The 15,520-nt window shown below is 33.4% G+C and overlaps 2 protein-coding genes and 1 long non-coding RNA gene across 9 annotated transcripts; 1 reads left to right on the top strand and 2 right to left on the bottom strand.

The window, feature by feature from the left end:
* The first annotated feature begins 3,728 nt into the window (after positions 1-3,728).
* LOC101205829 lies at positions 3,729-4,675 on the top strand. The gene is made up of 2 exons (XR_004214078.1): positions 3,729-4,306; positions 4,414-4,675. It is a non-coding gene; the product is annotated as an uncharacterized LOC101205829 (long non-coding RNA).
* LOC101213606 lies at positions 4,567-11,200 on the bottom strand. 7 transcript variants are annotated; one of them, XR_004214075.1, is made up of 5 exons: positions 10,096-11,199; positions 9,758-9,991; positions 8,190-9,431; positions 6,858-6,966; positions 5,336-5,472 (listed from the first exon to the last, which is right to left on the bottom strand). XR_004214075.1 is itself a non-coding variant. In XM_011658795.2 (4 exons), exons 1-4 carry the CDS (start codon positions 10,380-10,382, stop codon positions 4,887-4,889), a joined length of 2,349 nt encoding a protein of 782 aa, XP_011657097.1. In that variant the 5' UTR covers positions 10,383-11,176; the 3' UTR covers positions 4,567-4,886. The 7 variants fall into 7 exon arrangements, 1 of the variants encoding a protein (XP_011657097.1); XR_969751.2 differs by having other exon boundaries at positions 6,858-6,971; positions 10,096-11,196; XR_004214076.1 differs by lacking the exon at positions 5,336-5,472 and adding an exon at positions 5,746-6,337 and having other exon boundaries at positions 10,096-11,200.
* Positions 11,201-11,734: 534 nt separating this feature from the next.
* Positions 11,735-14,897, bottom strand: LOC101205594 (glutaredoxin-C4). Its single transcript, XM_004146297.3, has 4 exons — positions 14,581-14,897; positions 14,316-14,389; positions 12,267-12,365; positions 11,735-12,180 (listed from the first exon to the last, which is right to left on the bottom strand). Exons 1-4 carry the CDS (start codon positions 14,718-14,720, stop codon positions 12,122-12,124), a joined length of 372 nt encoding a protein of 123 aa, XP_004146345.1. The 5' UTR covers positions 14,721-14,897; the 3' UTR covers positions 11,735-12,121.
* Between the last annotated feature and the right edge of the window lie 623 nt (positions 14,898-15,520).

The following is a 15,520-nucleotide window of genomic DNA, read 5'->3' as shown; positions in this document are numbered from 1 at the left end:
CTAAACTGATATATGATATTACATGAAGGATCTAAATTACTAAAAAATTTCGTTAAAGTCCTTAATGGACTAGTATATTACATAAATGTAGGCTCAAATTACTTTAATACTCATTTCTATTATTTAATTGATTTGTAACAAATATCTAAATGGAAAAAATCGTGGGATATAGTTTTGGAAACAAGTGGGGCTCAAATTAATTTAATACCAATTTCTATTATTTAATTTAATTGATTTATAACAAATGTCTAAATGGAAAAAATGGTGGGATACCATTTTGGAAATAAGTGGGGCCCAAAATAATTTAATACAAATTTCTATTATTTAATTGATTTTTAACAAATATCTACATAGGAAAAATAATGAGATACGGTTTGGAAATGAGTGAAAAACTTTTCATGCTTTCCTTCCACGAAAATGGTTGTCTACTCCTTCCAACGTGGATTACTATTTTTACTTCGAAATTTTAGAGAGTTCGGAGGTGAAGAAGAAGACAGTCGACGACCGACAAATACAAAACTTCTCGAACATAATCTAGTTAAAAACTTTGAGGTTAGTATTGTATATATTCAACACATATGAAACATTAGGTATATTAGGTATATTTTAGATATTCAATTAAATAGTCAATCAAACGAAAATGTAGTTTTGAATGTGATACATTTTAGGGTTTATTGAGATTTCGGGGTGAAGAAGAAAACTTTCGATGGCCGAAAAATACAAAACTTATCCGACAGAATCTAGCTAGAAATTTTGTGCTTAATATTATATATATTCAAAACAAATGAAACATTCGGTATATTAGGTATATTTTAGATTATATTTAAAACATATGAAAAATTTGGTATATTAGATATATTTTAAATATTCGATTAAATAGGCAAACAAACGAAAATTTAGTTTTGAATGTGATACATTCTAAAATTTATTAAGAGTTCAATATTGAAAAAGAACGGTCATCCTATCAAAAAAATAATAGAACTATATGTCAGTATATAGTATTATTGTATATAATATGATGTATATATATACTAAAACATAGAACATAACTATTATAGATTGCGGATATACTAAAGTATAATGTAATCAAATACATTTATAAAGGAAAAATATGTATGTATGATCATGTTGTTTACTACTACTTTAGTAATATTTATTCTACAAACAAAAAATTTAAACACAAATTCAAAATTTAAACACAAACTCCGTAGAAATTATGTATAAGGTATTATTGTATATAATATGAGGTATATATATTAAATAATATATATAAATTCATTGTATATTTTATTAGTGAAAAGTTCTTATATCAATTTGTTTATGTTTTTTATTTAAATATTCATATCTTATATGGTAAATAATACGTTATGTTTGAAATAATATTAATTATGTAATATTAAAGTTGTTTAGGGCTACAGGAACGTGAATGAGAAATAATTATGATGAGTATATATAATATATGTCATTAAAACATTAATTGTTTTATAGTATATGTAATGTTGTGAAAAACATTAGTTGATGTTTTGTATGGTATATATAATTTAATTTTGGAGAAGAATTAGGTAAATATATAATTTTGGAAAAAATATATAAATAGTTTACTATCAAATAGAAAAAAATTATAAAAATTATAATATATTTTAATTTATAATTAATTTAAAAGATACTTGAAATTTATTACCATATTAATTAATCAAATAAATTTAAGGATGATATGAAATTCATATTAAATTCAAATCATTTTAAATAAGGTAATTTTTCAAATAATTTTATGAATATAATATCTCATTAATATTCGTATTATATAATTAATAATTAATGAAAGGTTATAATTGTTCGTAAAATATTCTCTTTCCTATTTAAGAAAATAATTTTTAAATTAGTACGTTTGTGAAATTTCTTATTAAATTAATGTCTTTTGTCTAAATTTTTCTTTTTCCCAATCAAAATTTCGAGTCCTTCAAAATCTCAAAATTTCGAGATTTTGGTGGGAATTTTAAACCCATGCTTAAATTCTCCAAACTTAATACATGTATAGTAAATAATTCTAAATATGATCCTTTGAATTTAATTTTATCAATATTAGTTAAATAATAATTTCATGTAAGAAAAGGTATAGTGATATTTCCAAAAATCTATAAATAAAGAAATACTAATAGGAAAAAAAAAAAAACAAAAACAGAACTAACATATATACTACTTTAAACATTTATTGAAAGTATTTAAATTAAAATTGAATGTTTGAAAGCAAGGAGACATCATGACAAACGTCCAATAAGTTCAACATCTTAATTATGCCATATGGTTCAAAATTATGAAAGTTATTGCAGTTAGTGGTTTAGTATTGGTATTCTCCATCTTCTCTTCCAGAGACTAATCCCTCTACTGTTCACACCTTTACTATGGTTTGTTCGTGGGAGGAGCTAGACCATGTGTTGATTATTCTTCAAAGATGTGACATGCTCTTATAGATGATAAGGGAATCTAGTGGGATGTTCATGATCACGAAGAAAGAGCAATTCCTCAGAGATTACATATAAAGCAATCAAACTAGAGTGGAATGAGGACAATCCTCAAGGTGGTGTTCTCCCGTTCGATAGTGGCTTTGACATACCATCAAAAGAAAAAAATCTTTTTCCAAATAGCATTGAAACTCCTCTTTTCTTTAGATGGATGTGAACGGTCATAAGGGCAGTTTATTGTGGAGTCATACATGTTCATATCTCGAAAAAATTGAGTGTTTACCAACTAAAAGGGTCAAGAATAGACAAAAATATTTGATTTTCAGCGTGTTTTATTTCTCGATTTACTAAAATTTAAGTATAGATACAAAAATGGAATTTTAAGGTTAAAATAAAATGTGTGAATTTGGAAGAATTTAGCATTAAACTTTTACCTGAAGCCATTCATACAATCAATCAACCCATTTTACAGCCCATTCTACAGTTCACACCCAAGTCCCCACCATCCAAGCAAATTTCCAAAAATATCAAATCAGAACTCTTCTGTCAAAAAAATTAGAACCCAAATTAGTACATAGTCTGAATAGAAATACAGAACGTCAATCTTTCATGAACTTGTCGATATCTATTTATTATCAGATAAGTCTTATCATTAGAGTAAGAAATTACAATATCACAAAGGCATGGAATTTCAAAACTCAGATCTGAAACTGCTCACATTCATGGAAATAAAACAAAAGAAAGTCATGTCATGAAGTCTGAACCGATGACACACTTACATCAGCTGATTAATTCACATTACCACTTTCCTTTCAAATCAATTGTCACAGGGAATCTCCAGTGTAGCCATAAGTGATGTTAATCATGCAATAATCAATCATGTTTAAAAGCTGTAAAATGCACACCTCTTTCAGTTCCATACATTTAATGCATACAGCGCCAATTATCTCCCAAGGCTTTAAGATCCCGTTTTCTTTTCAAATTTACAAGCTTTACAACCTGAGCAGATAAATCTCATAATAAAATTCAAAAAGTTCTGATCAATAGAATGGGTACAAAGTTGAAAATGACCCATAATTTATACTAGAATTGTACAGGAAATGACAGACATATTACCCCCCCTTCCTTATTTTGTAAAGGAATCCAAATATATCCTTGGGTGAAAAAAAAATTGATACAAAGATAGAGTGAAAAGATTTTTTTCCCCCATTTTTCTCTTTTATCATGGCAAAAAAATTTCTAGGAAAGGGTATCTATTACTCTGAAACTGACAGGATAAGAGAGGAGAGAGTGAGAGAGTCAAAGGGTTAATAAAAGAACCAAACCAAATGAGATAGTGAGGACAAAATAGGGACGAACAATTTGGCCATGAGTGGTTCTGTTTGGCATGGAACAAACACGTGAAATTTTAACGTGAGTTAAGTCGGCCAAAAGAGTGTTAAATGGCTTGAAGACGGAGGTTGTTATCTGCATTCTTGGTTGGTATCGAGTCTATTTCATTTTGAATTAGCAACAAAATCACAAGCATGGGCTAGTCTTTGTCTCCCTTCTGCCATGGACCAATAATTGATTTTCCCTCTCTCTTTCTAACTCTCCAAAGGAGAATGCATAAAAAGCTCCCTCTATATAATGCAGCAAACCTATCTCTTTCCATCCCAAGATAACCTGATCTTTATTTCGGCAGATAAAGTTAGGAAATGAGATCCTCACATTTTATTTTCTTTTGCCTTCTCTTTACTTTCTTCTATCTTCGTTCAATGGATCTTTTGCATTCTCCACCTCCACTTTTCACCTCCGAAGGAAGACAAGCAAGAAAGTACCTTGGTACATCCTTTTCCCACGAGGTATGCTACTTCTTTATTTATTTTCTTTTATATATTTATTTATTTCTGAATCTTTCAAGTACTTTTGAGAATCCCTTATTTGTGGTTATGAATATGCCAAACTGCAGGTTCATGAAGACGAGTTCAATAGACCGTCTCCAAAAGATACGTCCTCCAACACACCTGAATATGAAGCAAGTATCAACAGCTTGGGTGAACTTGTATACCACATTGACTATCATGGAGTGACAACGCATCCCAATCCAACGCCAAAACATCCATAGCAAACATATCAACTTTTAAGATGAAATGAATTATTCATACATGTACTGCACTTCAAATACTCTCTTTTGTTTTACAATCTATCAAATGCTAATTTTTTTCATGCTACAATTATATACAAGGTGTAACCTTCCCCCCCAAATCGGCACCTAGTAGCAACAGGCTCCTTACCCAGAGAACCATTGCAGATAAGTCATGGTTGAGCGCTTATTTGAGCTTGCAACTTGCCAAAATATATGTGATTCTGTGAACATGAACCTGAATTGCTTGAAATAGGAATGTCGTTGGGAAAGAACCAGACACATTAATCACTCGTAATTCAATGCAAAGAAATCATTCCTTTCGTATATTGGCTTCTGACCTTTCTAAACCTCTTGAGCAACTTTTTGTAGCACTCCACAGCGTTCTCAAATCTCACTTCACTACAAAATCTAGATTTTACCTCCACAAACGTAGTTGCTACCTGTTCTCTATGATTAACACAAGTAGAAAACAGATCTCTTATACCAATTGAAGGCATAGTCCATTTATCATCTTTGATGCTTTCCTTTCCATCTACGTTGAGAAGTCTGAGCCATCTCATGCGATGAAAGGGGTCTTCGTCTTTCTCAACTGAAATTTTTATTGCAGCAAGCACTTCCGAGAATTTTGACTCTCTACTGATTTTATCTAACAATCTACTGAAAACAGTCTTCAGGTTCAGGCCAAGCCTGTCATTAGTTTCTGAGGGCAAAGAACATGCTGCTACCAAGCAAGCCTTTCGAAAGTTATGATCAGAGACACTAATTAACCAAATTGCAAAGTGCAGTAGTTCTAGCGACATAGTTCCAAACAAAGTATCACACTGCTTTGGGTTATGACTCCAATTCCAAGAATAGACAGCAGTATGAACAAATCCTTCCCACCTGAAGTAGGATTAGAAGGGTCAGAACAAAGTAAATAAATGATAAAATTGGACTAGTGAATTTACTACAATTTTTGGGGATTTTAAGTTTCAAAAAACTTTATCCGACTCACAAAATAGAGACCTCAAACAATTCAATAAATAAAAAAAGCTGAGAGATTTTGATGTTCATTGATGTTGTGGTCTACAAGACAATAGGCGTCTTATTTTATCCTTGGTTTCAAAAACAATCATTCTACCAACCTAAGCCACCTAAAGTTTCAGAAAATTGTCATAGAACAAATTAATAGTTTTGGCATATAACTGTGCAGATACAATAATAATAATGTAAAATGCACTTCCAAGTGAATTGAACTATCATAAATCTTTACACAACCTGGAACTAGCAATGCAGTAATTACAACTAACTTTAGGCTTTTACAAGGTGAACTAGCAATGCAGTAATTACAACTAACTTTAGGCTTTTACAAGGTCAGAGATCTATGATGACAATCAGCTTTCACAAGAACACAAACTCATAAAATAACCCAAATATAAACATTTGTAATAATATGCAATTTTTGGCTAAGAATCATCATCGTACAGAGCTTAATGATCATATGAAGGTTCTCGCTCTAAGACACTTCTATAAGCACAATAGCTGTCTGATGAAGTCCCATGGGGTCCATAAATTCAAAGTCCAGTTTTAGAAAAATGGAGAATCCAACATGCATTATGGGCGTCTGTGAACAAATAACCATCATCATTGCAAGGAACACCTGCTTTTCCAGAAGCATTGGGTCCAAAAAGTTGTTTGTGTCCCATGGAAACAGGTCAAGGTTCCATACTTTACAAAAAGCATGTTGGTCACAGCACATGACTTGTTCCTGAGTTGTCATACGGTAAAATATAGTGGTCTACCAAAGCAGAAACTTCCAAAAGATATTTGAACATTTTATTTAACCTATTTGCTTCAAATTTAAAACTTGGGACACACCTAAGCAATTGATTTTGTTTGGAAAAAAAGACAATATCTCAATATTAGTGATGCAAGATGTCTCCGCCGGTGTTTTCTAAAGCTCAAGGTGCAATAAAGCGCAGTGGACTTCTCACTTCTAGGGCTAAAGTGTAAGCCACAAGGAAAAAAGAAAAAAAAAAAAAGAGGACTTTTTTTGTGAGGTGCACTGTGTATAAAAGTACTACATGAAGAAGAGAAAGCATAGTTGAAGTAGAAAACTGAAATATTAAAAAAAATAATAATAATAACCTTGAACACAAGAAATTTGCTTTCAGGCTTAGTAAATTCAACTTTTTTAGTTAATAAAGGAAAAACTCTAATTATTAATACTTTCTAAAAATAATGAAAAAGCCTCAAGGCTCAGGGCTCAGTGCATAAAAGGTGCGCACCTAATATTGTGAGCCTTGCCTAAGGTGAGGCACCAGACCTACACCTTCACCTTCACCTAGGCATACGCCTGAGAGAGCTTATTAAAACACCGATCACAGCCACTGCTCCCTGAGCTGATTTCAAGAGGGAAAAACCACTAATTTGTTACAAGAATGCAAAGGCCACATCTTGAGTCAAAAGAAGACCGGTTCGTACATTATCAACCAATTAAATATAAGGACAACAAGGACTAAAGCTTTAGCCTCAAAAGAAAAAAAGAGAAAAAATACTTTCATACAAGTGCTTCATGTATATGGGAAGTAAGCGTATCTCGATATGTTATTAATAATAATTTTTTAAAAAAATTAAAAAAAAAAGAAGCAAGACACTGTCACTAAGGAGAACACAGCAGTGAACTATACTAGAGGAACAGCATACATGATCCAAGAGCAGAAGAAAAGCTGATAGAATTATCAGTGTAGCATAATCAACAGAATATTAAGCATCTATCACTTCATCTGAAAATATATGCTTTGTTCTTAGTCATTTCTATGTCATACCCTTGATCCTATAAGAATGAAAAACTATTAATCTCTAATGGTTATAATGACCTGAAAATGTTAACCTTCAGAACTTCTGGCCAGTAACAGTCTAGACTTTTACATCATATATGTAGGCCAGCCCTCGATAGAAGTACCTTATAGTATTCACCAAATCAAAATTGTAGATGACCTTAAAACATATAGTTTTTCTTTTGACATTTGTAAGTGTCCGGCTAGTTTACGCTCACCTCTCGACTAATCTTACGGGACAACCCTTCTGACCCTACAATATTTGAGTGTTAAGGTAACTCGTAGGAAATTAATTCCTAGGTAGATGGCCACCATGGATTAAATCCATGGCCTTTTAGTTATTGAGATTATGTCTCCTTTTTTACCACTAGGACTTTCCATGACGGTCATGACCTTAAAACATTAGTAGACTTACAAATAGGTAAAATAAAATAAGCAAGAGAGCAAAAACTTGTGGGGACATCAATTTCAAGAGAATTTGAATTTAGTGACAATGAGAAAACTACTTAGGGAACAAATCAGAAACTATTTTAAATTGAAAGATCCCTCAAGTGAATCAAGGAACTTAGTAAAATACAACCAATTATCTTAGTTACTCATAAGACTTTACACATCCATTCAAGAAAACTTCTCCAATTTGTAATTATAGCATCTAAAAAACTATTCAACTTTTTCAGATTAAAGTTAATGTTAAACTACATGAAGTGAAACGTAATAGACCAAAAGAAAGCATAACTGTTCAAATCATCTAAAATTCAAACAGAAGTTTCATTGACTTACTCAAAAGGAGGTTCAACCTCAATACCAAATGTAAGGTGTAGGGAAGACCCATCAGGACCACCAATTTCAGTACGAGCCTCATGAAGAAATCCTCTAGGAATATATAGCACATCACCCTCTCTTAGGAAGAATTTTCTTCCAACCGCCAACGGACTCTCAACATCCAAACAACTTGGGAATTCATGAGAATCGTACAAACGAGGTAAATACTTCCTTGGTGGACTAAAAACTGTCCACTGCTTGCTTCCAGCAAGCTGGCATACAAACACACAATGATCATCATAATGACGAGCCAAACCTTGAGAACCTGGAGGTGTCAAGTACATATTAGCACCTACAGATGGTTGACCAAACAGCGACGCTAATGTATTTGAAATAGCAGCAATCTTCTCATGCCGAAATTCCATGCCCCGCAGAGCAATTGTATAGCCTTCTTTAAAAGCTTCTTCACATTTTAGAGCGTCATGTAACTTTAAGAAATGAGGACCCTCTATGCAGCATGGCTCAAAATTCTTCTGAAAGAAATGTATCTCTCTTTTCAAGCACTCATCTGTTCTCAGGACCCGTATATCTTGCTGATAAATTAAAGGAAATCCCAATTCAGCTCTTGCCTCCTCTAAGAAATTATGTATGTCTAGCTCATCTGAGGCAATAGGACTACAAGAAACTAATCTTCCAAGCATTGGTGAAATAAAGGAATGATTTTTTTCAATTGAGGTTATGGACCCAACGAATGACCCGATGATATCAGCTTCTTCATTTATTCTTGAGGATTTCTGCATGAGGCATGGTGAAGTTTCCCAGTGACTCACCATGAATTCTTCAAAGTTTGACCCACTTAAACCCAATAAAGTTTTAACCTCCTTCACAGGAAAAACTCTGCTAACTTGATCGGTACTCATGGAAAGCCTAAAAATGCACGCAGCCAAATCATTGGTGCTAATGTTGCTCATATCAAATTGCTCCTGCGAGCACTCTATTTCGTTAATTTGCATCATTTTACTACGCACTTCTATCCATTGATTTTTCAAAAATCCCATGAATGCTTTCAGATGGTAGATTGGTATCTTCTCCAAATGTTCGAAATGGCAAATATTAATGAGAACTATAGCTGCATTCAGAATTGATATTAAGAGCTCATCTCCTTCAAATCCTGCCTTCAAAATTGCAGAATTTTCAATATATACAGTGCCTATGGAAACTGACATCCCTGTAGAAGCTGAAACCTGAAGAAATGCAAATCTAGTAGATCTTAAGTTCAGTTATCAAAGAAAACACCCTAAACTAGTATAACTCTGATTCGCATCATTAAATACCATAACCAGCCACTCGTAATACGTGTCACCTTAATCGTATTGGAAATGAATTATAGAGAAGGCACAAAGTTCAATTTAAGTCGTACCCTTTTTCTCCATGCGTTTGTTTTGAAATGCTTAGACGCAGGGTACAAAATCAAAATGATAAACGTAATTAAATCGTATATTAAAAAAAAAAAAAAACCAAAAAATGGGGAAAAAGATGGGGCAGGAAGAAATCAGAATTAGACTCAACAGCAATAAAATACTTACATAAGACGCTGGATGGCAGAGAACTCTACCAAGCGTTGCCGCCCAAACGACGTGGTGGACAAATCCAGAACAGCATTACAAGCAGCCAACGCAACCCTTCTCTTAGAACACCCCAAGACAGAGATCAAAGCCCTCACAAGCCCATCATCCGAAGCAATCACCTCATTCATACGAAGGGAGAGAAGCGAAGCAGCACCCACGATCTCAGCAGCACAAGAAGCAATCCCTTGGCGCCTGCAAAAGGAAAAGGGAAAAAAGAACAAATAAATTAAGAAACAGGGGGATAGAGAAAGTGCAATCGAAAGGGAGCGAAGAGAAAGAGGAAAGAAATGGGTTACTCGGAAAGAATGAGAAGAGGAAGAAGGGAGAGGATTGAAGAAGGAAGAGTTTGAAAAGGGTGAGGGGACTGAGGAAGAAGAGCGGAATGGAGGTGGGTTAAGCATTTGGGAAGCAAGGAAACAGAGTAGGGATTGTGAGGAGTAGAGACGGCGGCGAGAAGAAGAGAGAAAGTGGTATTGACATCAAAATCGAAATGGGGTTGTCTCTTTCGTTTGGTTTTGGAAGAAGAGGTATGGCTATGGCTATAGCTACAAGGCTCCTTCTTTTTCTTCAGATGCCGCTCCATTGGCGCACTCTGTGAATGAATGAATTGCGAATCCCGTCAGCACGAACTGCGTCTTCTTTATATATAAACACCTCTTCTCGCCGTCGCGGGCAGCTCCGGCTTTAGATCCCCATTTTTTCTTTTTCCTTTTCTTATAAAAATTTCAAGTCACCGTACAATTTTTTACAAAATAATAATAAAATAAAAAAATCCAAAACCAATATCCTATAGATTTTGTAATGAAAAAGAAATTCAAGAGAAAATGAGGAAATAACAAACAATAAAAAATGAGAAAATGAACCCTAACCCTAATATATTCAAAACCTATTCAACCTATTCATTCTCTTTCCAAATATATATGAATATGATGCTGCCCTGTTTTATAACATCAAAAGTATTGTAAATTAAAAAGACATTGGTCCATGAGTGTAGCTTTAATTTACTTTGTTGAGGAAATTAGGAGTTAAATGGATATTAAACATTAAAATAACAATAATTAGTCGTCTTGGCAATCAATGACTAAATTGACGATATTAATAATAACAACAAAAATAAAGATGATTTCCTTGAGAATCATTTAAGTTATATTGTTAAACTCATAAATCAAACTAGAGAGATAGATCAGTTTTCAGTTTAAGGGTTTAAGTAAGTAGTATGCAATGAAGCGAGAGAGCGTGACGATAGAGAGGTAAGTGGAAGAGAAATGGCGATGGCTATGGATGGTGGAACGTCGAGCACGACGGCGGTTATAGGGTGCAGAGAGTTTTGGAAGAAGAAGGTCACGATAGAGAAAGTGACTTCAGGAAAAATAAATATCATTAATAACCTACTTTTAATGTCAGTTTAAAACCAACGTTAAAGATCCCCTTTTTTTAAAAACCACTCCCAAGTAATCTGAAAACACAAAATATCATATTAAACAAATTATAGATACTATTTGGGTCAACTACTTTAATTTTCACTTATTTTGTTTTTTTTATATTTATTTTAACTATTTCATGGTTGTTTTTTCTTTAAAAATTTTGATTTGTTCTCTCTAATTTTCTTACCATGTTTACATCTTTATTAACATTGTTTCTTAAGTATCAATGACATATTCAATTAAACAAATTATAAAATACAAAAACAAGTCTAAATTAAATATATAATACTTTTGTATATAAAATGTATATTACTGAACAGAAATTGGTGTTTTGTAGGAATGTATATAAAACAACAAAACGGGGTCATAATCGGGTGTTTTGTCAAAATGTATATAAAACAATGGATGACTCTATGAAATCAATAGTTTAATCATAGCATATAAACCATAAAACTCAGAAGTTGAAAAGGAAAAGTAAAGCTTAGCAGAAGAAGGTTAATAAGAATTAAGCTGCTATCAACCAAACAGAGTCCCATTTCTGCTCCTTAATAAATGTGAGTTTGACCCAAACAGTACAGGATGGTTTGACCCTAAAGTTGGATTGGAGCTTTAACTACAGTGAGAAATTACAAGTAGATGTTGTCACAACGTAGATAATAGTTTATATGCGAAGAAACTGCAAAAATACTTTAAAATTATATTCAATAATTCCTAAAAGGATGTAGATTTGTTAATCCGCACCCAACAGACCAACAACGGACAACTATTTTGAAGACAAAATAATATCATGTAGTGGTCAATTTATCCCATATAATTAATAAGCAGTTGATTCAAGCAAAAATACAATCTGTATGTGCAAAGATATCTGCTTAGAATTGAAGAGATGAATCACTTTATCCTATTCCTCAATACCCAGGAGTTTACCCAATTCTCCGCTCTCATATGCTTCAACGGTATCTGAAAATCAAGGTCTCAATGAGTTAGAAAGTACTTTGGAGAAGAATATATTACAAACAATAAGTTGCCAAGGAAGAGCCAATTACCATCTGATCCACCTATGTGTTTTCCATCTATAAACACTTGAGGTACAGTGTGCCTTCCGACAAGTGCACTTAAAGCATCTTGAATGGCACTCCCATCATCTACGGGATAAAGATCCAAATTCTAGGAGTTAACTAAACTAACTTTTAAGTTATGAGTCATAGAAAAGCATGGAGAGAACAGTAGGATATAGAAAGACATGGAAACAAGAGTTATGATATATATATGTGTCTAGTCTAATGGTAACAGTTTTGCCAGACCATTTAGGGAATTGATACCAATGCTTCAATTCTATCCCCATCCTGAAATGAAATGAAAGAGAAGAGAACTAAAGTAAAGAAGACAAAGAACCTGTACGAACTACCAAAAGATAAAATAAGATTTTGATAATTTCTCACTAACAAAATAATTCAAGAGTTACGGTTGAATTTGTGCTCAAAGCAAAGTCAACACGAGTTGGACTCTGTTAGGATTCTACACCCTTTTTAATAAAATACCCAACTAGGGCTAAACAGAGACAGAATATATAGCCCAAAGTTACAGCTACAATAAGGAATGAAAACAAGAACAATGAACAACAAGAATAAACCTGCACCCTTCACAAGAAGGATACCCCTCTCCTATCAGCTGCTGCTGCCTCCCTTTCCTAAAAGATAACCAAAAAGATACCTATCCCTATTTCTCAATCATTCTATTTATACTCACCCTCAATTTCCTACCCAGTGGGACCCACCTGCACATTCTTTTATTTCCCACTCATTCTCTCTCCTTACATGTTGGTGAGTTTCCCTTCTTACCCTTCCTAACATACGTATGTATGATTGGGGGTCTCACAGACTCATAATGGACAAAACCAAACCCAAGGCCTATAAAGGCTAAAGAGAGTCAACCAGGGCCAATCAGGCCAAGGTTGTTGGCCGAAGGATATGTGGAATTTTTTATCCACACTCCACAGGATTGACCCGGCGAGAAGAGGCAGATCTAGATCATCTTAATCTGAGGAGGAGAGGAAAAACTCTAGGTCATCCCAGTTATATAATGAAGGGGTAAGTTAACTCTTACTACATTCTGAATCCTCTAAACTAACTTGGACATCAGGGGCGGTTCATTATATTTTGCAGTTCACCTCGTTTCTGAATCAAAAACTTGTCCACATGTGCAAGTTTGGTGATTCTTTCTTGCCAATATTTGCATCAAAACCAAGCCACATTAATCGGTCATACTTTTCCTCTATCATCAGCGACTTTTTGGCCCCTTTCCTTTTTGAGGATCTCATATTAGAAAGATGAAATGACTATATGGTCTTAATAAGACACAACAATTACTTCTCTTATTGTCAATTGGTTTTGAGATGAAATCCTATATAATTTAATATAGTATCATAAACCAAGACCATGAATCTCAATCAAATATTCAATCCAAACAAAGAAAACCCAAGAATGGTGAAACCAAAAAGACCCCATCTTTGAAGAGCATGTTGAGAGTTGCACATTGAAAAGAGAAAATTAGCCAAAGAGAGTAGAAAAAATGTTCCTAAACAAAACGTTTAGCTTCGAATTGGCAAAGCATATAACAAAGGATCACATCACAGGACTTGATACATAAATATTGCAGCTGCAGGTAATCCTCATTGTGAGAGGTTGAAAGCAGCACTAAAACTAAGGCAGTTTCTCTTACTCTCTTACAGTTTTTGCTGTTCTTATTTCTAAGCTTCACTTAAGTTTGTCTCAATCATTTACCTAGATAGTGTCTTTGAATAATGAAACTGAATCAGAAAACAACAGAAATGGAAGAAGAAGAGAAGCAGATGAAGCAAAGAGATAACAAAATAGTAAAGGCAATCCATTTAGTTAACACACACTTGAGCTTCAAAAATCTCAAATGTACACTCCAACATTTTCATAACTTGAAGTTACTAAGCTAGAACAAGATTCTCATGTATACTCAGTTTCAACAGATGCAACCCAAATTCAACAGTTAATAAAGAGACTTGTAACTGTTACTTTTCATAATCAGAGAGAAAACAAGAAGAAAGGAAATTAAGTAAATACCCCTTTGATCCAACTCAACAACATGAGGAACTTTGTTCAAATCCTTGAAAACAGTTTTTGCCGTTTCACAATACCTGCATTTTAGAACTAGAAATAATTAACACCAGGAATTTCAACGATTCCAATTGAACTTTAAAAGAAACAGAAAATAATCCTTGATTCATTAATGAACCCTGAATTTGCTTCCAATCTTGGACACACACAACAATATTAAAACAATTGACGAGAAGAAGAAGAAGAAGAAGAAGAAGAAGAATGAAGATACGGGCAATAGGATTTGGAGAAGATGACGGTCTGGTGGGAGGCGATGGTTTTCTTGACGAAGAGTGATTCAGGCGAAGATGAAGCCATGGCGCGTACCGTCGGTATCATCCTCATCCTCATCGTCACCACCGTGGCTGCCATTGATACAATGAAATTTCCGGGCCGCAATAAGGTTTTCTCGATAAGGCTGCTCCCGTCGGCGATTAAATTTGGAATTCAGTCAACCTAACTGTTGACCTTTTTTTCTTTTCAATTATAATGATAATAAATATTGTTATGTAATTGATTACAAAAATTTGCTTTGCATTTTAAAATTCATCTTCAAATTTATTTATTTATTTATTTATTTTTGAAAAAATATAAACAAAACCAACCATTTTAATGATAATAATATTGCCATGTAATTTATTATAAACGTTTGATTTTTCAATACATATATTTTTTTTTTTAATTTTTTGTGCCTCCATTTTTTTAATTTTTTGTGCCTCCATTTTATCAAATTTTTTGTAATTTTAAGTTTCAGTTTAATAGCATAGAAACATCATTGGAATTTTCAGCTAGAGCCTAATTTTCCCCCTAAAATTAACTCTCATCTTTATAGGACTCAAAATGTTGAAACCCAAGTAGTTATATAAAAAGTATTTGCTTGAGAGAGATGAAGGAAAAATGTACGATAAAGAGATCTGATGGCAACGTGGGTCTTGGTTTACGAGGCTAATAGCACCATCATGAATTTTGTCGCATAGGTTAGAGCCAACAGCACCATCATGAATTTTGTCGCATAGGTTAGAGGCAACGATGATAGATCTCAAGTATACTATATGGAGTAGCATTTTTTTGTTTTTCTATTTAAGTAACAATGGATCTCAAATCTCAAGACCAAACGTTCATTTTAAAACTTTAGGTACCAAATAAGTATCAATTTCAAACATTATGCACCA

This window comes from Cucumis sativus, chromosome 1, assembly GCF_000004075.3.
Source record: "Cucumis sativus cultivar 9930 chromosome 1, Cucumber_9930_V3, whole genome shotgun sequence".
Taxonomy (NCBI): domain Eukaryota; kingdom Viridiplantae; phylum Streptophyta; class Magnoliopsida; order Cucurbitales; family Cucurbitaceae; genus Cucumis; species Cucumis sativus.
The sequence above is the reverse complement of the archived record's forward strand: the minus strand, read 5'-3'. Positions and strand labels throughout refer to the sequence as shown.